The following is a 26,038-nucleotide window of genomic DNA, read 5'->3' on the forward strand; positions in this document are numbered from 1 at the left end:
GTGGAGAAATCTGAAATTACAAGTGAATATATTTACATTCTTTGAACATTTTGCTCACTGCTCTAATGCAACACCTCCACTATTAAGCAAGCATTGCTGAGATGATAATTGATGGTTGGATAATTGCAAAAGGAGACAAAAGCTCCTTAAATAGAGATTACAAGAGGATCTTTCCATAACGGAAACAATCTAGAATAGAAACAAGAAAGACAGAAAGGAAACTTCCTAAAAATAACTAAAGACGAAAGAAATAAAAGGATATTTCTAAATACTAACAAAAAGACAGTTGACCATTATAGAAATATTATAATATTATTTTAATACCCTCCCTTAATGGTCATTCTACTAACTACCCTACAGAAGACTTGACATAATCTACAGGTAATTTGGCCATGAATGCAAAGGAGGCTGCCCCATTCTCCTTAGAACGTTCTGCAACATGAACTTGCTGAGACCCTCCTTGGTTTTGCAAAATTTCTGGATATGACCAAGTTTACCACAATCTATCAACCACAATCCTTCCACCCTGATGTTGGGTAACAAAGCCATCCCTCCCTTTATCCAGAGACATCAAGATCAACTTCTCAAAACCACACAAAAACCCATCATGATTTTTTTCCAAAAACAATCAGAAAACCCTCCAGCTTAGAAAGAACCCAAGATTTTTGTGTGAAAACATCGCACAAAAAATGAAAACACATGACCATGATTTTTTCAAAACAATCATGCAAAACCTTTCCTGATTTTGTTGTGGAAAAAAATCAAAAAACCCACAAATTTTTTAACAAAATTATTCGCCAAAAAAGAACCTAAGCATTTTGATACCATGAAATAATAATTGATTGTTCGATAATTACAAGAGATGAAAGATCTCTCAATAGAGAGATTACAAAAGGATCTTTACATAATGGAAACAATCGAGAATAGAAATATTACCACGATGACCATAATAGAAATATTACAATATTATCTTAATAATCACATCACAAGTAGGCAAGTTTAGAATGAATACCAACCCATAACACATACTACCAATATCAACAATTTTGAGACTAAATATAGGGGAACAAAGTAGGGGGCAATTTTGGTCATATCTACAATCATAAAAAAGGGGTTTAAAAATGAGCTCACAAGCTTAAAATCCAGCATTGATTGTATTTGATTGTTAAAGGTTCTTTGCTCTCTTAGGAGAATTGATGTTATCTATTGATTTCCACCATTGATTGAGTCCTCTTCAATGTTTGGAATGAATTCTCCTTTATACTTTATTGCTGGAAGGGTCACCACTTTTCATTGTTGCCCTCGAGAAATATATAGTATTCCTCAAATTGATCTCCCCTTTTAATCTCTTCCTCAAATGACAACTTCTCCCATTTATATCCTCCAATGTGAGGGAGAGTCACACCTCTTCATAATGGTTAAAACACTTCACAATCACCGCCCTTTGAAAAGGTCAAAACCCTTCATCATCGCTGCCCCTTTGGAAGAGTCACTTCCTTATCTTCTTCCCATTAATGCTTCCTTAATTCCTTTGCTCCCTTCTTTCTTCCTTCATCTCTTTTCTCCCCAAATGAAGTTCTCTTCTCTCACTTTTATATCTCATGTTTCAAGGAGTCACAACTTCTCATTTCATGCCTTTTAACCATTCATTAAACTTAACTAAATTTTCTTTTTATTCTTTTATATTTTAATTTATTATTATTCATTAATAAATTCTATTTTAAGAAGGGGGCATTACAATCCGCCCTTCCCAAGATTGCTCATCCTCAAGCAATGTAGGTTTCTATGAATAGAATCATGAAGGTCCCAAGCTAATCCTTGGAGATTTGTATTCCTTAATTAATTTGATTGACCCAATGTTTGCACATTATCATGGATATCTCTTTGCATTAAAGCATCGGTGATCTTAACATATATTAAGAAGAGGATTAAAAGCGTGGCACATATCTATTACCCTAAATAAATGCATATCTTTTGATTTACTCTTGTTATTCTCATATTCTACATCAACCCAAGGCAATAATCATAGAGATTCATAGAATAGACATGCTGGGAATACATCACGCATGAACTAAATGCGAAGCATACACATGAATATATGTAGACATAGTGAACAAGCAAATTACAATAGATATTATGACTAACTAATTAACCTATAACTAATCATTGCTTAATTCAATAGGAACTCGAAAGGATGCCAATAAACTGCCCAACCCAACTAAGCTCAAGAGCATGCAATATCCAAGTCATGGCCATTTGCATCACATCCCACAAGCGGCAAGAACATCCAACCAAGACCAGATCCATCCCTTGGGGTAATCAAATCACCACTTAGCGCACAAGAGGCACGAACGTCCAATCAAGACCAAAACCATCTCTTGGGGTAATCAGTTCATCACTTAGCCCACAAGAGGCAGGAATGTCCAACCATGACCAAATCCATCTCTTTGGGTAATGAATTCATCACTTAACTGTAATGTCCCCTCCTAAATCAGAGCAGTCAGCAGTGGAGGTTGGCCTATACTTGACTCTCGTAGGCCGGCAGAGTGAGTAGGGAGCCTATTCAGGGGCAGAGATAGACACATCAGGGCTTTAGGAGCTTGTTTGGTCAGTTTGGGATAGTCTCCTAAATTTTAGGAGGGATCCCTATTTTTTAGGGATTGACTGTGAGTTGTCCATGACACATCAAGAGACCCTCAGGATCACTCAAGGAACTTTTGGCATAGTTCCTATTTTTTAGGAGGGCACTACCAATTAGCTCACAATGGACAGGCGGCATCAGTGGATAGGCATCTTCAGGTAGAACTTGAAACGGAGCCCAGATGAGCGAGTTACGAATTTTTGGGAAATAATTTAATTATTTCCCAAGTTGGGAATAATAACATAATAAAGTGATTATAATAAGTTATAATAATATTTGGCCCAAGTACCTAGGCAGTTAAAAAATAAAGTTTATAACTTAATAAGGGGCCAAGTTTATAATGAATAATGACCTCATGAAGTTTGTTTCCTAGGAAGGGATTAAATAAAATAAAACATTGTTTTATCATTAAAAGGGGTGAATAAAAAACCCTATTTCGAAATTGTACTTGGAGGGAAAAATGGAAATGAATAAAATGAAGCTTTGGAGGGAAATTGGGCATCCAAGAATCATTTTTTTACCAGCATTGTGGAGAAAGCTCTTGCAAGGGTTTAATCTCAGCTATTTGATCATCTAAGAATGAAAACTCTCAGAAGATAAGAGGCCTGCAGGTGTGAGAGATCATCTAAGGGTCTGAGTTTGCACATGTCCAGCATTGTACTTCATTGGCATCAGGAGATTAGTAGTCAATCTTCAGATCAGACTTGAAGAAGGTTAAATTTGACCATTGTATTTGCAGATCAGTGGTGGTGGAGACCGAGTTTAGCTGTATTTGGGTACAATTCATCAGCTGTACCACTTCAGGAAGCATTATATCAGGCCCAGCTCAGACGTGAGCTAAGTAAATTACAGATCAGACTTAAATTTCAGGTGTTTGGGCAGAAAAAACCAGCTTCCAGACTTGTAAAGCATCTCAGTAACTTACTAGGCAGATTGGCATTGAGAATACCAACCGTACCACATACCCACAGATATTATATCATCAGATCTGGGCATTATTGGCAATCCGCAGCATTTATACCAGTTAGAAATCAGGGCTTTGTTTGATGTCAGTGTCTGGAGCGTTGGAGAATTAAGAGTTGCTGAAAACAACAATACCTCTTTGTATGAATTCAAATCAACTGCCTGGTACGGTATTGTTTGGTTTAGAAAATTTAATAAAGATTAGATAAAAATCTGAACTTGGTGTTTAGTTTGAAATTGGTTGTATTTCAGTATTTGTTATTCGTTTTATCATCATGTATTGCAATCATTATTCATCAAAAACTCAGAAAACCTCAAAAAATCAAAAAGAAAAAAGAAAAAATGAAAAAATTAGAAACTCTGCAAACAATCAGACCTAGCAAAACTTATCTGGGGGTGCATCACTTTATGTTTGGCATTTCTCCTTTTAATCAATAACAATTCATACATGTAATGGTATGATTATAATCTGCTCTCTGTTCCCTCAGGCTGGCAGGAACAGTGCTCTGATACCACTTGTAATGTCCCCTTTTGGGAGGACACTAAATTTTGCCCACTATACTTTGTAGAATTATTGCAGGTTATGTATGTTCAGTCTGTTGTGGTAATTTGGACAGATTCAACTCGATGCTGTTTGTTAGACATTTTGTCATTGATGTCAAGTGGTTTTTGTCAAGCCTATGTTATTCAAGCTAGACGATTGCTCAAAGTAATATTGGATTAAGTTTGAAGTGCTTTTCGAGCTGCTGATTATTCATTAGATCTTCTTTATTTTGGTTGAGCTGCTTGATGTGCTTGAGCTGCTTGAGCTGCTTGACGTGCTTGAGGTGCTTGACCTACCTGACCTGCTTGAACTGCTTGAACTGCTTCAGCTGCTTGCTTGTTTGCTTAGTCAGATTATATGCCAGCTACTTAGTCAGTTTTCCATGTCAGCATTTTAGCATATCTATTGCATCAAATATTTCGTCCAGGTGAAGACATTATTCTCTAGCTGCGTGGAAGATGCAGGTAATATAAATAAAGGTTTTCTTAATAAGTGACTACTCTATATGAAATGGACTTTATTCATTCTCCCAATTCTTGGACCGACGGCTTCAGAATATTTAATGATAGAATCATCTTAGTATTATTCTTCTTGGAGTTGAATATTTAGTCCTTTATCTTTTTAAGTGTGTGGCAGTTTGTTTGAATTTAAGGGGAATCACAGGTGGCATAGGAGTTGATGCAAAGGTAAATGCAGCTACAGTTTAATATGAGAACATGGAACATCATTAAGAATTTTTTTTTGGCAAGTGATGTGGCTATAAAAAAATAATAATTGAACAAGTATAATGATTGTGCGTTTTTTACCTACTCGTGGTGAGCAATGTCAGAGATATGTTACACAGATTATTTTTTCTTGGGAAAAGAAGTGTGGCGTTTTCAAATAAAAAGGAGTCGGGTCTTCAAGAAGGTAGGAGAGCTGGGCATTTTTGTTGGAATTTTGACTGTGCATTTGAAAAAGTCTTTGCAACGATGGATAGATGGATGCATTAATTTCTCATAGTGGTGCATTAATTTCTCATAGTGGTGTGAATGAATTTAAGGGAAAAAGTTGCAGATGTTATCGTGGTGTGTTGAGCAGTTCTGAAAAAAAAACGTTTTCTTTATTAATGATGGCTGTGTAGAGTGGACAGGTCTCTTATGGTGTAGCTATAGGTGAAAATATAAGGCAGTAGTGCACAGAACTGAAGATAGAGTAGAAAAACACAGTCTCAGAGTATCGAGATTGATGGCATTGAGAGTTGATGTCTGTGAGTGCAACGTCTTTAAAACACAGTGTCTTTGTTTTAAATTTTGAGAAGGATGTGATTCATTAAAAAGGTAGTATATTGGATAGCTTTGAGTTGAGCTTGTAAGGAGATATTGATATTGAGTTGTTCGGTTTTACTGAAAGAGTATGTTCTGAAAGGTATTAATGTTTTTAAGTATGTCATTTTGAAAAAGGGAATTTATCAGGTTCTTTTTGGGCAAGTGATGTTAAAAAGGAAACCCTGAGTCAATTAAAATTGTGACTGGATAATGGTGTGCCAGTTAGCTGTGCATGATGTGTTAAAAGAAGATGAGCGATGTTCTAAGAGTAGTGTTATTTATTTCTGAGTATAACTGGGCAGCTAATATGAAATTCATGTTGATTTCATGGTGAAGCTGCTTAATTACTATTGGCATTCTTGGTAGCGTGTTCTCTGTTCAGACTTGCAGAGTCTCTGAGAAAAGGGATATTTTATTATTCTTGGTGCTGCATTTTGACTGAAGATAAAGGGTCGTTGAGTAGTGTTGTGTGTTCAAAATTTTTACTGTTTGAGTTGGGGTTGGTGCCTCAGCGAACAGGAGTTGATACTTCAATATTCGGAGTTGGTGCTTTGAAAAGGGTTGGTGCTCTCTGAGTATTTATGATCTTTGTGGAACGGTGCTCACATTTATGATCTTTTATGGTAATGAAAGCTTTTTGATGCCCTGGTTTTTTACCCGAAAGGGTTTTCCAAGAGAAATCCGGTGTATGTGTTTTGATGTTTGCTTTTTCATGTTTTAGGTGGTTTCAAGTTTTAAAAAGTTTAAAAATCTGCAATACCGATTCACACCCTCCCCCCTCTCAATATTGCCTGTATGCTTTTCATTGTTTCCCTCTTTGAAAGCTGAACGCTGCTCTCTTGGATGAGTGCTACTGCTGAACGGTTCGATCTGTATTTGATTGCTGATGGTTCTTTGCTCTCTTAGCAGAATTGATGTTATGCATTGATTTCCTCCATTGATTGAAGTCCCCTTCAATGGTTTGAATGAATTCTCCTATATAGTTTATTGGTGGAAGGGTAGCCACCTTTCATAAGAATTGAGTCACCACTTTTCATTGTTGCCCTTGAGAATAATATATTATTCCTCAAATTGATCTCCCCTTTTTATCTCCTTCTCAAATGAAAACTTCTCCCCTTTATATCCCCCGATGTGAGGGGGAGTCACACCTCTTCATAATGGTCACAACCCTTCACAATTACCACCCTTCGAAAAAGTCACAACCCTTCATCATTGCTGCCCCTTCAGAACGGTCACTTCCTTATCTTCTTCCCATCAATACTTCCTTAATTCCTTTGCTCCCTTCTTGCTTCATCTCTTTTCTCCCCAAATGAAGTTCTCTTCTCTCCCTTTTATATCTGATATTCGAGGGAGACAAAACTTTTCATTTCATGCCTTTTCACCATTCATTAAACTTTAACTAGATTTTATTTTTATTCTTTTATATTTTTTTTAATGGAGGTCCAGACCTGCGAGCACGGCAGCCCAGCAAGGGCACGAAGCCCACAAGCCACAAGCCCAGCGAGGGCCTTCACAGAGTAGTTTTTGCCACCCAATACGAGGGCACGAGCTTAAAGGCTGAAACCTCTTCGGCTAAGAGCCAAGGACTAAGGGGTATCCATTCCACCAAATTCGCCTGGGGCACGATCCCGGCCTCATCCCTTATGATGTCGGAGCCCTTGCACTCAGCAAAACTGACCCCTAGTGTGCTCATTCAGAGCCATTCAACTTCACCAGTAGACCAAGGGCCCATTGACATTCTTTTATATTTTAATTTATTATTATTATTAATAAATCCTATTTTAACAAAGGGACATTACACAAAGTATTTATCTTCATAAATGTGACTTGTCCATGTGTTTCCTTGCACTCCGTTTGCTATAGCAGACTTCTGAATCTCATTTTCTGAGTATTGAAGGCTTGGTTTTGTGGATCGTGGATTGTGACATTTCTGAAACTTCATGGCAGATCTCTAGCAATCTTTGTATGGGCATTTGATAGTGATTTTTAAGGCATTTCAGATCTATGCAGCAAGTAGACACACATTTCTGAATGTTGCTTTCCATAGACATGTATTTATTACAAATGACTGAAACCAATCAGATCAAAGTATCGCTTGTATTTCGTTGGTATTGGCAAAGCATTGTATGCAAAAACCCTTCAACAGAAAAGATGCAAAAAAAAAAAATCAAAAGTATACATTTCAGTCCAGAATTTCAAGCATATTGGATAAAACATGCACAGAATAATCTTTAGCAACACGAAAAACACTTAAAAGGACATAAAAAATTTACTCCTTGTCAGCAGTAATCCCACAGTAGTGCTTCAGTAGAAACTCGAGGCTATTTCTCTCCAATTCCAAAACTCTTGATGCCTGAAAAGTCAAATCACTTAGTGGTCAAACAATGGCTCTAGCTAAACAGAGATATAATAGAAATGAAAGGCTCTTGATTTAAAAGAAATGATTGCAGTTCTTTAAGCAATATATAAGGTAAAGTCAGAGAATTTGAGATAAAGAAATGAAATTGCCATTCTCCATAGAAAACAAGAAAGGAAAATTGATTGGATAAAAAAATAGCTTATAGATCAATTGAAGATGTAAAATCAAAAACAAAATAATAAAGGAGAAAATATGTACCTTTATCTACAGCATGCTTCTTGAACAAGTCATTCTTTAAAATGTCAGGCAATACCCTCCAATAATAGAGCCAAAGTAATACAAAAACATGGGTTATCGAAACACCTGGATGGTTATTCACAGTTTTTCCAGATTTGACCAGGTTTTCCAAAAATCCAGCATGCCAGTTTGACTTGGCACAACCTAGGTGTTGTTTGCCCGTGGTATATTTGATTATATGTTACACAGGGACGTGTAACCCCTCTAAAACCCCCATACCATAGCCATCCCTGAAGGAATACCCCCCTCTGAAACCCCCACCACCACCCCACAATCATCCCCATAGTCATCCCCAAAGACAAGGGTGGCTAGGAGACTAGTGTCATGCCTGCCCTCTGTAACCCCAATATGCACCCCTGTTTGCTCTCAAATTGTAGGACCACTCCTCTAGAGCCATTACTTAAATTGATATGAGGGGAACAAGATCTCTCAAGGAAAGAGATGGATTCATAAACAAAGGAGAGGATAGTTTTGTAACGGGCAGATCCTCTTCTTCTTCAAGTTCTGTAGAACCCACCTAGAAACTAGTATGGGCACCAACCCAAGATACAGAAAAGACCTCAAACTCTCAGAGAGCACCACTTCCTAAATAATTGTATCACCAACTCCAGTGAGATGAGGCACCAACCTCAAATGCACATGATAAGTGAAATTAGAAGCCACCACACCACACCAGATTTTTTCTTCTATTTCTTCTTTTATTACAACCTCCTTTAAAAAATATTGGGCTCACCAAGTATTGCCCAGCACAATCTCAAAAACACATTCTGAAAGAATTTAAATGACACCACCACTTAATTTTTATGATCTGCATTTAATAAAACAAATGCAGCCTGTAACTTTTGTGCTTCACCAAATTCACCATATACCAGTAACTTCTGCATTTTGTTTTGTTTTTTAAAAACATCCTCCAGCAACTCCACAATATCACCCACAAAGAATGATACACTGAGACTTCTTTTTTCTCCAATATGTTAGCAATGAAAAACGCAGCCTTCAAAAAAAGCCAATAATCCATAGAGAAAAAAAAATCAAGTTCGTAGTCTTCAACGCTATCTTTCACTTCCCACGTGTTAAAAAAAAAAACGTTGGAGGCAAAATTGAATCATTTTCATTAATTGAGACCACTGCATGAATAAACCACTCAAAATCATGGCCCACAACTTCAATCGTTCCCTTCAAATTCGATGCCAAAAAAACACAGCCTCTACCTGTTACGGTGGCAAAAAAAATAAATGATTAAAATAGTCTTGAGTTAAGCCCCCATGGTCTGACATATCCTCTGCGTCCCATGATTCAGTCAAACTTTTTGATCCATTTACAATCTTTAAAAAAAAATGCACATAAGCTTTGTCATATAGCTACCACCAATAATAAAAAAATAATATTTATCTCAACCTCCCATGGCATCAAGGAAAGATTATCCTTACTTTAAAAACATTTGATGCCTTAAAACATATTCACATGAGACAAGTAAGCATACACCCTGCTGATTCAAACACACACACAGCTCAAATAGATAGCCAAGCAAGCAGCTCAAACTGCTCAACCAGGCAGGCAGGTAAGCAGCTCAAACAAGAACACAAGCAACTAAACACCTCAATCAAGAAGGCGGAGAGCTCAAGTAGCTTAATCAAATTAATTTGACCAATATGCATAATCAGCATCTTTACAAGTTCTAGACATCAATGACAAAAATTCCAACAAACTCCCGCTTTGTCATTGATGGCAACTCCAACTCCTTCTGCAACCTCCAGAAACCAAGAAAACAATACATCTCCCCTTGAGATCCTTCTCCCCCTTTGACATCAATGACTGATATCAATCTACAATCAACCAAAAACTGATACAAATTCATTAACAAACCTGCAAACACTGAAGCCAGGCATAGAATAATGCAGTAGATACTCCCCCTAAGCAATACAATCCTTCAATGATGGAGTGAAACCACTCCTAACATCTATCTCAGCTTTTCAAATGTATCTCTGGACAAAGGCTTAGTAAACACATCTGCAATCTGATCTTTAGTAGAAACATATTCAAGCTTAAATTGTTGATTACTAACTTGTTCGTGCAAGAAGTGATATTTGATAGGAATATGCTTGGTTCTAGAGTGCAAAACAGGATTTTTGGAGATATTAATGGCACTCGTATTATCACAATAGATAGAAATAGGATGACTAAAGTCTACCTTAATATCTTTCAATGTTTGCTTCATCCAAAGCACCTGTGTGCACTAAGACATTGTTGTAATGTATTCTGCTTCAGCTGTAGAAAGAGAAACCGATGCTTGCTTCTTCCATTGCCATGAAACTAAACACTTTCCAACGACGAAAGCACCTCCACTTGTGCTCTTCCTATCATCAACTAAACCACCCCAATCAACATCTATATATGTTGTAAGTAAGAAATCATTCCTGCTAGGATACCAAAGCTCTCCATCATACCTTTGAGGTATTTGAAAATCCTTTTGATTGCATGAACATGTGTTTCCTTAGGGGCAGCCTTGAATCTAGCAACATATCCTACAACCCGCATTATATCAAGTCTAGTGGCTATGACATACAATAAGCTTCCTATCAAAGATCTGTAAAGAGTTTGATTAGCATCTGAAGATCTGTAAAGAGTTTGATTAGCATCTGAAGACTCACCATCCTTACTAAGTTTACAACCAGTCACCATAGGAGTGCTAACGAGAGTATTGTCTTCCATTTGATATATCTTCAACATCTCTCGAACGTATTTAGTTTGGGAAATAAAAGTACCTTCCTTTGATTGATGAATTGGCAGCCCTAGGAAGAAAGATAGCACTCCCGACATTGACATTTCAAACTACATCTTCATGTTGGTAGGAAAAACCTTACACATTTGTTCACAGTCGCTACCAAAAATTAAATCATCAACATAAACAACTACGATCAACATATGTTTACCTTCCTCTTTAACATATAAATTGTTGTCCGCTATGCCTCTTTTGAATCCTTGTTGCTGCAAATAACAATCCAACCTATCATACCAAGCATGTGGTGCTTATTTGAGGCCATAAAGAGCCTTTTTCAGCCTACATACATAATCTTGATTTGCTAATAACACAAATCCATCAGGCTGTTCCACATAAACTTTTTCATTCAAATGTCCATTCAAGAAGGCAGATTTAACATCCATTTGAAAAACTTTTAAACCCTTAAAAGAGACAAAAGCTAAAAAAATTCTAATTGCCTCTAAACGAGCAACAGGTGCAAAGGTTTCATATAAATCTATACCTTCAACCTAAGCATGACCCTTACACACTAACCTTGCCTTATTTCTCACCACTTGGCCATCCTCATTCAACTTGTTCTGAAAACCCACTTTGTGACAATCACATTCTTGTCCTTAGGCCTTAGGACAAGTTCCCAAGTTTCACTCTTTTGGATCTGATCTAACTCTTCTCTCATAGCTGCAACCTAAGATTTGTCTTCTGCTACTTCTTCAAAAGTTTTAGGTTCAATCATGGAGATCAATGAAATGTCATCATCTTCATAATAGTTAAATTTTCTCCTTGTTGCTCTAGGTTTGTCCTCTTGCAAGATTTGATTGATTCAATGGTTCTTTTCAACAAATCTTGATGAAGTCTTAAGAGAAGTTCTGAATGTAGATCTATTTTCATCAAGTAAAGGTGTCGGACCAGCTGATACATCTATTATACTAAACTAATTGTCTACTGTTCCACCTTCAAAATGTGTACCAGCACCTTCATTTTGATTGTTTTCAGAGATATTACCAGTATTGTTGCTTGCTGTCCCAACTTGAACAAGTAGAAGTTGACTGATCAGCATTTTCAGCCTCTCCATTTTGTAAATCATCATCACAACTTTGCAATTTCTCAAAAGTGTTAGCAATCTCATCAATTCTCACATCGGTGCTCTCAACTATCTTATGCAATCTCTTTTTAAAACACTAATACCCTCATCAATTCTAGGATCAAATTTGCCTAAGTTATACTCATCTCTCCTAATGTAACAAGGGCTGCCAAAGACTTTAAAATGCTTAATAGATGTTGTCTTACCATTCCACAATTCATATGGTGACTTATTGTCCTTTGCTCGAATCAAACCTCTACTCTGAATGTAGACAGCTATGTGAACTGCCTCCTTCCAAAAACAATCACTCACCATCGATTCATTCATCATGCTTCTTGCCATCTCTTCAACTGATTTGTTCTTCCTCTCAACCACCCCATTTTAAAGAGGTGTCCTAGCAGCTGAATATTGTCTTTTGTTTTCACAAAAACTCACAAAATCATTTGAAGTAAATTCACTTCTATCGTCTGATCATAGGCACTTAATTTACAGATTCTTCTCATTTTCAACCAAAGCTTTAGAAGTTTTGAACTTCTCCAATGCTTCTGATATTTCCTTCAAAAAGGCCACCAAAGTGATACATGAGAAATCATCAATTAAAAGCATAAAATATCTCACACCTTGCATACTTCTTGTTCTTGTAGAACCACATAGATCAGTGTGTATCATCTCTAAAGGCATTGTGCTTGAGTACTCTTTTAATTTGAAACTTCTACGAGTTTGTTTGCCCAATTGACAATCCTTGCACGCAGTGTCAGATGGTTTAGAGAGTTTAGGCAAGTCTCTAACAACTCCCTTTTTGCTGATTTGAACAAGAGTATCAAAATTTAAATGACCAAATCTTTTGTGCCACAACTAAGATTTATCGAGTAAACTCAAGCAACAAGTTTCACTCTTAACATCATCAAAAATATATATGTTGTTTGCTGCCCTACTTGCATCAGCAATGTGAACACCATCTTTACTAATTTTGAAACAATCAAAACTGAAAGTTAAACTATGTCCCTAATCACACAACTAACTAACACTGAGCAAATTGTGTTTTAAGCCTTCTACAAATAGCACATTCTCAACTTTAGTCTTTCCATCATTCAACATAAGAGTATCTTTTCCAACTACCCTTGCAAATGAATTTCCACCAAATCTTACCTTGCCACCATTTGATTTCTTGAGAGTCAAGAACTTACTTTCATCTCCGATCATGTGTCTGGAGCAGCCACTATCCACATATCAAATATCTCTTTCATTATGTGCAAGAAGAGTTATTTGCACAATCAGCAACTTTGTTTCAGCCTCTCTTTCTTTCTTTCTCCACACTTTGGTTTCCTTAACATTGTTCTTAACATCTTTGTTTGAGAAATCTACCCTACCAGTCTTACAAAATCTTGCACTATGTCCAATGTTATTGCATTTGTAACAAACATAATTATAACTCCTCAAAGGGGCAAAAGAGTTTTGATTCATAAATCTGAAATCATTTCTAAAAGACATTCTACAATTTATTGCCTTGTGGTCCAAAAGTAATTGCAAGCATAACAATAACCATGAAAGAAGGAATAATTAAACCTAGTTAAGAGTGCTAGTCTAGTACTAGAAGGCTGCTCGAAACCATTATTTCTTCTTGTTGAAGAAAAATTTGAGCTATTGTCATTAAGAGTTTGTTGTTCTTCTATTGAAGACTTAGACCTTTCACCTTCTTCAAGGCCAACTCCACATTTGTCTGAAGACTGTTTTTGAGAGGCTAAAAGGTCATCCAAAGATAGTGAACTTTTCTGACTTATCTCTTCTTGATTCAACAAAGTTGATGATTTGTCAAACTTCCAAAGAGAAACAATTTCAGCCTCCAATCTATCACAACTTTCTTCCTTCATCTTAATCTAATTTTTCAGATCTTCTTGAACCTTCTTATCTTCTTCAATCTACATTTTCAGGTCATCTATGAGCTTGTTTGCATCATCTAGAGCTTGTGACTTTTTGACTTTTTCTTCACTCTTCTCTGAGCAGCAGCTTCAAATTTAGATTTTTCTTCATAAAACTTTTAATTTCATTGACAGCATTCAACAATTCCTCTTCAAGATCCACTTCTCCATCTTTTCATCAATAACATTTTCATCTTCTTGATTTTCAACATGAGTTTCTTCTAGAGCCATAAACAAAATCTCATCACTCTGAGATTCTTCATCAATTCCTTCAAATGAATCACTTTCCTCCTTTGAATATAAACTCTTTTTGGATTTCCATGTTTTCTTGTCCTGTCCTCTAAACTTCTTTTTGTTGAACTTTGGCTTCTTTTCATAACTACTGTCTTCATTGTTCTCATATGGACATTTGGTTGCAGAATGTCCAGCCTTACCACAGTTAAAGCATTTGAGAGGAATCATCTTCTTTTGTTTGCTAAATTCCTTCTTCACCCTTTTCATGTACAAAGCTTCTTATGAATCTGAATCATTATACAAACTGTCACTTGAAACTTGTTTCTTTTGTTTGCCTTTCTTTGAAGCTTTGAAAGTGGTGTCCCTTTTTGATGATTTTGTGTTTATCCTCAACTCATATGGCAGTCAATATACCATGAAGCTTGTCAATGGACAATTTATCAAGGTCGACCATCTCCTCTATGGTTTCTTTGCATCAAATCTTAAAAGTAAAGACCTTAAGATCTTTTAAATAACCAGACTATCATCAACCTTCTCACCAAGACCTTTAAGAGAATTCTACTATTAAAAAATAGGCTTCAATATTCTCATCTTTCTTCATTTTCAGACTTTCAAATTGCATCTTGTGAGTCTGAAGCTTGGCTTTCTTCACCTTTTCATCTCCTTCATAAGCATTCTTGAGTTTATCCCACATGGCTTCAGCAATATCACAATGCATGACTTTAACAAACTCAGATTTAGACAATCAACACAGTATAGCATTCATAGCCTTAGCATTAGTTTCAAACGCTTTCTTCTCGTCAGCAATGGATGGTGGATTTTGTGGAGGTCTATAGCCAGTCGTAACACAACTCCAGACATCAAAACCAAGTGACATCAAGTATGCTCGCATTCTGACACACCAAAAGGCATAATTTGATCCATCAAACAGAGGAGCTTTGTTCGTTGCAAGACCTTCCAGAGCATTCATCTTCTTGTGCCAATAGGATCAACCCTCAAGCTTTTAAGCTTTAACAGACAGTACCTGCTCTACTACCAATTGAGAAGCAAACAACAAATATTGAGGAGGGGTGAATCAATATTTGCAGCTTTTCAATACTTCTGAAAATTCATGAAACCATTTAACACAGAGAAATAGAAATGCAAACAAAACACAAAAACAAGAACACGAGATTTTCTTGTGGAAACCCCTTCCGGGTAAAAGAACCACAGCATTAAAGTGTTTTCATTAACTAGTATGGGCACCAACCCAAAATACAGAAAAGACCTCAAACTCTCAAAGAGCACCAATTCCTAAATAACTTAAGCACCAACTCCAGTGAGATGAGGCACCAACCTCAAATGCAAATGATAACTAAAATTAAAAGCCACCACTCCACACCAGACTTTTTCTTCTATTTCTTCTATACGCAACAGCTCAACCCAAACAAAAAGGCAGCACTCAGAAAATATGAATTCACGGCTCCACAAATGCAGATGTCCTGACTCCATCAAACTAAGAGCATCACACTGAAATTCCAAAGTGCATACAGGATATTCTGATTTTTGAATATTGTCAAACGCATGTGCACCTCTTATGCTGTGTTACTTCTATCTCCCACAACTTGTGCGCTGCTCAATATATCTCCCAAAAATATCTTTCTAAATAAAATCAGAAGAATAACTCAAGAAGATATAATGATGCACGCACAGCCAGAAAAAGAATATTTGTATCCAAAAACTTCAACACACTATACCCGATTCAAAACATGCAATCCGAACTTCATCCCAACACAAAAACAGAACCAAAAAAAACTCTCTTTTATTACGACCTTCTTTAAAACATATCGGGCTCGCCAAGTATTGCCCAACACAATCTCAAAAAAAAGTTCTGAAAGAATTTCAACGGCACCACCACTTTATTTTAATGATCTGTATTTAATAAAACAAACGCAGCCTGTAACTTCTGCACTTCACCAAATTCACCATATACCTGTAACTTCTACTTTTTTGTTTTTTTAATAAAAAAACATCCACCGGCAACTCCACGGCATCACGAATTGCAGGGTCATAAAAGGCAATGCAAGAACTCAACCAAGATTTATAGGCATAGTAACCATATGTAATTCCTTTTAATCTTGTAGACAATATGGAAGCTATAATCAACTAATGAAGACTCCAAACCATAGTAGCATTGCATTTACATGGCAAAGGCCAGAACTAAATCAAGATTTATAGACTATATCTTGGAGAAGAATGACACCCTCTTAGCAATGCATAAAGCTTATTAGCAATGCAAATTCCTTTAATCTTGTAGACAATATGGAAGGTATAATCCACTAATGAAGACTCCAAAGCATAGTAACAATGCATTTACATGGCAAAGGCCAGAACTAACTCAAGATTTATAGACTCGATCTTGGAGAAGAATGGCACCCTCCTAGCAATGCATAAAGCATATTAAGTTTTAACAATACATAATTCCTTTAAATCTTGTAGACAATATGGAAGGTATAACCCACTTATGAACACTCCAGAGCATGGTAGCATTGTATCTACATGGCAAAGGCACTGCAAGCTGAAAGTGTAACACAGATTAAAACAGGAAAAATAAGGCTAGTTAAAACATGCTAAAATACTCATAAGAACATGATTAAATACACGGCAATTATTATTTCATGTCAAAACGTTAAGACCCACACTTTTTTCAATTACCCGTGTTTATAGTTTTTTTACCCTGGTTTGACCAGGTGTTGACCAGTTTTTGAATGAACCAGGCATGCCACAAACAACCAGCATGGGAGGACTGACGGGAGCTGGGTATTCATGCTTAACCATGAGTTTGTCCTGGTTATTGCTACTATGCTCGAGAATATAGAGTCTAGACACTATTTTTCCATTCAAAGTTGCAAGAACTTCTGCAGGTGAAAACTAGATTTATTCTTGGCAAATTTAAGGTGTTTATTACAACTCTAATTTCATTAGGTGGTTCTCAAGTTATAATATCATTGGAAATGGTCTGCAACTAGGGTTTGACGTGGACCCATCGTGCGCCTGGCATCGGGCTTCTCGCTCCTGCGTGTGGAGGAGGTAGTAAGACCTCCTCCACGGTGGTAAGCCTCTACCCCTGCATTTCTTTCCTTTTTACTAACCTTTCGCCGAGGCTCTCTGTGTGCAGCGGTTGTAGTTATTGCAAGTACGAGTGGAGGCAAGAGTATTTAATACTCAATGGAGGCGGAAGTAAATGGGCCGGATGCGACCCATATGCCTCTTCAAAAGCCATGGAGGAAGATCTTCTTGGCAAATCATTCCGAGACGCCATTGTTGGTGACATCGTGCAGATCTCGCGAGAGGCCAAATTTTCTCTGGTAAGTGCTTCATCTGCAAGCTTCAATGGCGGAGACGGAGGACGAGATAAGGACCCTACCTTGGCTCCTTGTACTTTCTCTATCTCTCCTAACGATTCTATGACTGAAGCCCTTGAACTAGAAAATAAAAGACTCCAAGACATTGCCATTTTCTTTGCAGTAACTAATTTGGATCTCTTATTTATTGATGACTGGATGAAAAATGTGTGGGTTAGAAAGCTAGGGTTCAATTTTTCCTTCTGTAGAATGATTCAGAAGGGTTTATTTGTTATTTTCTTTAGAGACAATAAATCTCAGGCAGAGGTTCTGCATAAACAGTTCTAGGTTGTTGGGCAAACCACCTTTAGGGCCCTCAAATGGTCCTTTGATGCGATTAATGAAGAAATTTTGGCTATCTCTTGCTCTCGGTGGCTTCTAATTAAAAATTTACCTCCCATTTTATGGAATTTCATCCCACGAGTTCTTGAATCGATAGGAAAATTGGTTAGAATTGATCACTCTACAAATCTTGTCCCCAACCTGGATGCCATAGTCTTGATTTCTATCAACCCGGCCACTAACATCCCTAGATTTCTCGAAATCAAACTTCAAGATGAATCCTTCACCCGCATTCTGGAAACCCTAGGTGGTATGAACTCGTGCTTCCTGTGTAGACGGGAAGGGCACATCAGACAATCTTGCCCTATTCTCTCGACTAGAACTAAACTCAATGGTAACCCCCCTGGAGTCGCCACTAATAAAGATGGCCCTGCTCCCCCCAAATCGTCCTCCAAGACTACAGAAACACCGTCTATCAAAGATAAACTGGATTCTCTTAGCAAGGCCATCAATAATGCAGTGGCTAGTCTCCCAAAGGATCAACTAGTCAATCCTCCTAATTTTGAAAATAATGTCGACTTCGGCTACTTTAATGCAAAGCCCCCCCCCCCCCCCACCACTCGACGGTTTCTACTGCCATCTCCCAGATGGATGGACTCGAAGACGCTAGCTTCCAGGTGGTCTCTAGGAAAAAGAAGAGATCCAAAAAGAAGAATGCCAACCATTGGCTCTGGAAAAAATTAGGGCTAGAGGGCACCAAAAAGCACGTACTGTCGAACCAGGCATAAAGGTTGATGGATGTAGACCCCCACCTGAGAATCTAGCAACAACCAACCCTGACAAGGACTCTCATGTCAAGTCAATTGTTAGGACTTTTGAAGGAATTGATCGTGGGGGTGGTGTTAATTGGAGTAGGGCTGCAACTCCCCCTACCCTCTGCGATCCTCAATTTGTTCCTGCAACTAATCAAGCCCAAGGTTGGGATAACCCATCCAATTCGGCATTAGTGCAGAACGGCACTTTGGATCCCCCAGGTCATGAGGGTCGTTCCCCTCATTCTATCCTCATTGCCTCCACGACCTCTGTCCCTTTGAAGTCAAAATCCTTGATTGATGATGATAATGTCCTCTATGAGATTATCTCAGCTGCTCCAACGATTGACAATCCTAAAACCTTTTGCTCTTCTGTGACGGGCATGTCTGAGGGTGATTCCCCTAAAGATGCCTCCTCAGTTGACATTAATGAGTCTGAGGTGGAGACTCAGTTGAGATCCAGCCTGTCGACCATTAATGGTGAGGAGTTGAAGGATGTTGACAACCTAAATGAGGACATATCTGAGGCCGACGCACTCACCAAAAGGAAAAGAGGGAGACCGTTGGGCTCTAAAAACAAGCTCTCTCCCATGCATAAAAAATCTAACCGAAAGGCAAGTATCCCTAAGTGCTTTAACAGCTTTAAGGCTGACAAGAATGATAAATAAACTTGTTCTCCATGAAATGCCTATCCTAGAATATTTGGGGGCTAGAATCCCCAGACAGGAAATATGTGGTGAGAAGACTGCTTAATAACCATAAGGAGTTGGACTTTGTCCTACTTCAGGAGGTTAAAGCAATTAACTTTGCATTGGAGGTCAATCTGAACTTTATTTGGAGAGACTCCCTCAAATTTTAGACTAAACATGAGAAAGTCAAAGGAGGAGCTACCATACTTGTTAACCCTAATTGGCGAAGCTCTATCCTTTGCTCAGGAATCTCCCCTTGCAATAGAGTTGTTTGGGTAACTTTCCAACATGGATACTCTTCCTTTGGGTTGTGCACCATCTACGCCCCCAATGACTATAGGGATAGATCTGATCTCTAACAGTGGATTGCCTCTCTTCCTGATATTCCATGGATATTGGGGGGAGATTTCAATATGGTCAAGCATAAGGAAGACAAATCAGGAGGAGCCGCTATTGAATGGAAAGGAGGGGAAAAACCTCATTGGGAGAGGATGAAAAACATTAAGAGACTTTTTGACCCATTGGAAGGCTTAAAGCATGTTCATAAGGGCATTTGGTTTACTTGGTGCAACTTTCAGAAAGTTGGTAGCAGGATCTATTCTAGACTGGATAGATTCTACACCAACAAAGATTTCTTCTCCTTTATCCCAGATCACCAAGACTATCCAGTGGCTGTCAGACCCTCCTCCCTCTCTGACCATCACCCCATTTTTGCAGAGATTGTCACTAGGAACTCGAGCAAACCCCTTAACAACACTAGTGGCAAACCCCTTAACATCACCCCATTTTTGCAGAGATTGTCACTAGGAACTCGAGCAAACCCCTTAACAACACTAGTGGCAAATTCATTCTTAACAACAATCTTCTTAAAGACCAGGATGTTTAAGTTGCTATTCATATAGTGAAGGTATTTAATAAATGGAATTCCAATAATGGTTCTTATATTCACAACTGGAATACTTCGGTTAAAAGTTGGCAGAAGATTCCTAGCACCATTGGCAAGAAGAAGGGCAAGGATGCCAGGCAGGTAGAGATTTTCCTATCCTCTAAGCTGCACAATGCGGGACAAGACATTCAAAACGATCCTAGCAACTCTCATCTTACCCACCTAGTGGCGGTGGCTAGAGATGAACACAGAAAGCGTCAACATGTTATAGCATTAGGAGCCCGAACCAGAGCTAGGATGCTTTGGCTGTCTCGAGGGGACCAAGGCTCTAAGTTCTTCTTCAACCTTCTGAAACAAAAACAATGCAAGGAAAGGATTGCCAAGCTTTGGGTGGACGGCAAGGAAATATCTATTGATGAGGAAATCATGAGTGAGTTCCTCAACTTCTATAAGCAGTTGTTCTCTTCTGAGGACACTCCTGCATCCACGATTGCTAGGGACAAATGTGGGACTCTTATTCCTAAGATTGTAACACCCGATGAAGTTAAATCTCTTAGTAAACCCTTCTCAACTGAGGAAATTATTAGAGCCATTAACTCCCTTCATAATGACAAAGCCCCAGGGCCGGATGGGCTTACCATTGAATTCTATAAAGGCTAATATCGCCTGGATTGTTGATGATCTTCTTGAGGTCTATAATGAAGCCACCAAGACAGGGTCTCTGGGAATTGACATCAATAGAGGACTGATCAATCTTATTCCCAAAGAAGGGGACAAGGCTCTAATCAAAAACTGGCGCCCTATTACACTACTCAATGTCTCTTATAAGATTCTTGCTAAGATGCTTGCTTTAAGGCTTGAAAATATCTTACCTAAATTTATCTACTCCAGCCAAACAGGATTCATTACGGGGAGATACATTTTGGAAAATCTTATTACAAGCTGGGAGGCTATGGAATGGGCTAGAATTTTGGATCAAAAGGTGGCCACGTTATTGTTGGACTTTGAAAAGTCCTATGATAGGATTGAATGGGGTTTTATCTCCACTATGCTTCAAGCCTTTGGGTTCCCTGAGATCTTTTGTCAGTTTGTCCAGGTCCTTCTTAAGGATGCTCATGCCCAGGTGGAAGTAAATGGTCTGATCTCGCAGCCCTTCGAGCTCAGTAGATTTATTCGGCAGGGGTGCCCTCTAGCCCCTGCCCTCTTTGTGATAGCCTCTGATGCTCTGTTTTACCTGCTCAGGGACAACTCTCTCTCCCCTAAGGTTAGAGGAATCTCCCTTCCAAATGATTCAGAGTTGCTTAACATCCAATTTGCAGATGATACTGCTCTATTTTTTAAATTATCCAAGGAGAACTTGAACGCTTTATCCTCCGAGCTCTCTCTTCCCTATGATGCCTCAGGGGCTAAGATCTCACAATCCAAATCTACTCTGCTCAAATGGACTGAGAGACCTCCAAACTGGCTCTCTACCTATGGGTATCAATGGTGAGGACCAAACACAATTGTCAGCTATCTGGGGATCCCCTTTAGTATCTCTCCTTGCCTTAAGGATATGTGGGCGTGGATTAAGGGGAAGATTGAGTCCAAACTTACCAAATGGAACAAGCACTATCTCTCACTGGCAGGAAGATTGCAAGTGTGCCAAAAGATTCTATCCTCCTACAGTATTTACTATGCGTCTGTATGGATGTTTAATAACTATCAAATCAATGAGATACAGAAAACCATTCAGAATTTTTTGTGGTCGGATGGTAGAGGCCACCGGAAAACTCATTCTGTCAAGTGGGAATGGTGTTGTATGGATAAATCTATTGGAGGTCTGGGTCTTAAGGATCTGAAAATGCAAGGGATTGCACTGGCTACCAAATGGATTTTTCATGCACTTGAAGGCAATGAACCGTGGAAAATTCTCATTCGCAATAATATTAGAATGGGGGTTCCCAAGAAAGCTAAATCATGGAAATTCCTCCCCATTAGTGATCTATTAGTTGGATCCTTTTCAGTCTCTACCGCACGCTCAGCTATCTTTAAAACCATCTGGAAAGCATGGGAAGCGATTAGGTATAGTATTGGCAATAGCTGGATCAGCCGAGATAATCAAGTCGTTGGGGAAAGGTCAATTTGGTGGAACTTAACCCACAACGGTAAGGCTCTGGCCCTCACTCAAGGGTGCTCGGCCAAAAAATGGGCCAACAAAGGTATTTGTTGTCTTAAAGACATCCTAGCTAACGACAATCTCATCCCGTGGGACGATCTATCCAATAAATATCAGCGTCCTTTATCTAATAAGAGGACTTATAACATTATGTGCAATGCCTTTAATCTCTTTCAGCTTCCCAAAAATTGTAATGTAAATGAAAACCGTTTTCTCTCCTTTGCTTGGACTGATGGAAGCCCGCTTGGGAGTTTAAAAACTATCTCTATTTATAAAACCCTCTCTTCTAATTTCAGTATTCTTAACCACCTCAATTCTATTTGGTACTCTGACCTTTCCCATGCTCAACGGAGCAATATTCTTAAGGCACTCTGCGGCTCTCCGCTGGCTCCTAGGAAGAAAACCTTCATATGGCTACTACTACTTGATAAGATGCCTGTTAGATCTGATTATACGAAAGAGGATCTCTTCCATTACCTAGTTGCATACTTGATGTTGCTATTGGGTGATATCCTTTGGTATTTATGGAAAATTAGGAATCTAAAAAAGTTTCAAGGGCAAGAAAGGGCCCTTACTGAGTCTTTTCGAACTCTCACCCTCCACTCTGTTTGCTCGCAGGTTACCATGGTATTCAGGTTAAATAAAGAAAAGTTCTGGAGATTTCTAACAAACGGACACGCTACAGTCTTCATCTTCGAGCTCTCACATAGCTACACCTGGGGAAGAACGAATGCTGAAAGAACACCATTTGTCAACGCCTTAGATGCTCTCATGGAAGAAATCAGAGGTAATGGCCATCTGGTGCGACAGCAGATGATCCAATCTGCCAGAAAGCTGGATGATCGCAGACTAGTGTGGATGGAAGGGCCTTCAGGATGGATCGCCTGGATTTAGTCCAGACATATACCATGGACAGTATTTTTGTATTTACCTCCTTTTATGGATAGTCCTTATATCTATATCTCTAGTTGTGTAAATAGACAGTTGTTGTTCATGACTCAGTCGTTAGACAGGCATGTATTTTGTGTAAAGAAGCATTTTTGACTTAGCATGTACAGGAAGGTCTTCTTGACTTATTTTGCACAGTCGTGACCTACTGATAAATCTGTAATATCCATATTGTACCTCAGTTTATTTGCTATAATCAATCCAAAAAAAAGAACTTCTGCAGGTGTATAAGTACAATCACACAATAGATAATTGCTCTTTACACTCGTGCTAGAGAACTGTCAAAAATGATAAGTGGAAATGTGCTTATTAAAAGGAAAATAAAGAAAACAATATTTACGTGTGCTGCAATATGAAAAAAAACTACATATACCAAATAAATCATCAAAATAATAAATGGATATATGCTTCTCATTCAAATAAGAAAATAGAGGATTGTTCTTTACATTCACACTACCACATGATAAAAAAAAAACGCCATACAAATACCAAAAATAATAATTGTGCATGTACATCTCATTAAAAAGCAAATAAGATGAAGTGCAAAACCTGGCCCGTGTCAAATAGATTGCAAATAAAAATGCCAAAATCACGTTGCAGCCATAATATGTCTCTATCTGCTCCATGCATCACCTGTCAAACAAAAAAATGTGCCCAAAGTGATCAATTCATGATGCCTACTCTACATATTTCAAGATTGGGATCTATTCCAAATAAGATTGTATATTACACTAGCAGATTGTCACTCTGGCAAACCAGTCATCTGTAAGTCATGCCCTGGTTTGAAGAGCAAGAGAAACCCAAGAATGGCTTCTAAAAATTATTGACAGGAGTAAATAAAAGGAATCATTTCCCCTACCATGCATTGAGTGGATGTCATTTTCAATGCATAGAATGAATTAACATTGTCCTTAAAGATCCAATACACACAAGCTAATATGTATGGGGAACAAACTCATGCCAACCAATAGAATATTCTCAACTCTGAATGCCTATTGAAAAGTATTGTACAAGATACCCTTTATTTAGAACACAAAAGCCCATATAACCCCTCAGTCTAAAATGCAAGCAAAAAATTGGTAAGTATCAGTAAACAAAACTTAGTCTTAAATACTGGGGGAGACAAAAGGTACAGATGCTGCCAGCGAATCAAGAAAAGCTTACCATTCCGGAAAAGCAAATTTCACAATCTGGAAAAAATTTGCATCCATCTGAATGAATCTGTTATTAAGTTTGTTTTATACATCTAGATGAAGCCCAAATAAACTATCCCTTTTAGTCTGAGATTAGAAGTTTATGTCAATAGAAATGATAAGGGCAGATGAGTGTGGAGTTTTTGTTAAAGCTCATTTTGTTATATAGGAAACTTGACAACAGGTATTATTCAACAGTTCAACTAATAAAATTGGAATATTGTTGATGGATGTAATGATTTAGTAGCCATGTTCAATTAAAACCAAAATATAAGAGGTTTTCTTTGAAAAGATTTTTTATAAAGAAGGTATATAAGCACATGCAGCCTATGGAAAACTTCAAATAGAAATTGTACTTTATGAGTTTAACCAACCTCTCATTGTATTTTTCAACGGTCAGCAGCCTTTACAAAAAAAATTATATACATAAAAATGGCCTAGCAGGCCATACCCATATAATAATAACTTTATAAAAATTTACAAAGTCTGGCAGCTCTATAGTATAGGGTCGATAAAACAAAACAAACAAAATTCTGAGAGAACAAATAGCAAAATCTTCAAAAGAAGCTAAAGTCTACACAACTATATTATCTTATTTCAGATTGCATCTGACCTCCAACCACACCCAAAAACACAGAGCCTTTAATCTTCATCTTCACTGCCAGAAGACACCTCAAGTGCAAAGGATGAATCGATGCTGCTTTGAACAGCCACCCCTATAGAAGAATGCAATTCCCCACTGCAACAAATGAAGACACTAACAACAAAGATAACAAGCAGAATCCAATCAGAATTACCCTGAAATGCTGGCCAAGAAAAATAAGACATCAGCCAAGAAAGATATCTAGCAAGGCATAAAATGTTTCGATAAAAACTAAAAGTTGTCTCCTCTAAATGGCCTCTGCTTTATAACTACCCATGATAACATGGCGTCCATGACTAGGTCCTTGACAGGACTTAATAATTAACCAATGTAAATTAATGATTATCCGTCAACATTGCATACGAGTCATGTATCAACAGGAAGCGGCTCAACATTGCATGTGCATATGAGTCATGTATCAACAGAAAGCGGCTCAACATTGCATGTGAGTCATGTATCGGGGAGCTGCTCAACATGAACTAAAGTTGGGCACCGAGTCAACCACAACTTTAAGGCTGCCTGTAAGGTCCCCTTGTTGAAATAGAATTTATTAATAAATAATAATAAACTAAAATATAAAAGAATAAAAATTAAATTTTATATAATTAAGATTTAGTTAAGTTTAATGAATGGTCAAAAGGCATGAAATGAAAAGTTGTGACTCCCTGAAACATGAGATATAAAAGGAAGAGAAGAGAAGTTCATTTGGGAGGAAAGGGATGAAAAAAGAAAGAAGGGAGCAAAGAAATTAAGGAAGCATTAATGGGAAGAAGATAAGAAAGTGACTCTTTCAAAGGGGCAGCAATAATGAAAGGTCGTGACCCTTTCGAAAGGTGGTAATTGTGAAAGATTGTGACCATTATGAAGAGATCTGACTCTCCCTCACATATTGGAGGGCATAAAGGGGAGAAGTTTTCATTTGAGGAGGAAATAAAAAG

At 37.9% G+C, this 26,038-nt stretch overlaps 1 protein-coding gene across 1 annotated transcript in view; it reads right to left on the reverse strand.

Annotated features, from left to right (window-relative positions):
• Positions 1 to 26,038, reverse strand: part of LOC131069603 (protein RRP6-like 2) — an 89,916-nt gene that overhangs the window by 21,783 nt on the left and 42,095 nt on the right. The window contains exons 4-5 of the mRNA XM_058005130.2: positions 23,814 to 23,897; positions 7,729 to 7,808 (exon numbers count right to left, since the gene is read on the reverse strand). Of these exons, the coding sequence (XP_057861113.2) occupies positions 7,729 to 7,808; positions 23,814 to 23,897 (164 nt within the window). The remainder of the gene's footprint in view (positions 1 to 7,728; positions 7,809 to 23,813; positions 23,898 to 26,038) is intronic.

The sequence above is a fragment of the Cryptomeria japonica genome, chromosome 3, assembly GCF_030272615.1.
Source record: "Cryptomeria japonica chromosome 3, Sugi_1.0, whole genome shotgun sequence".
Classification (NCBI taxonomy): domain Eukaryota; kingdom Viridiplantae; phylum Streptophyta; class Pinopsida; order Cupressales; family Cupressaceae; genus Cryptomeria; species Cryptomeria japonica.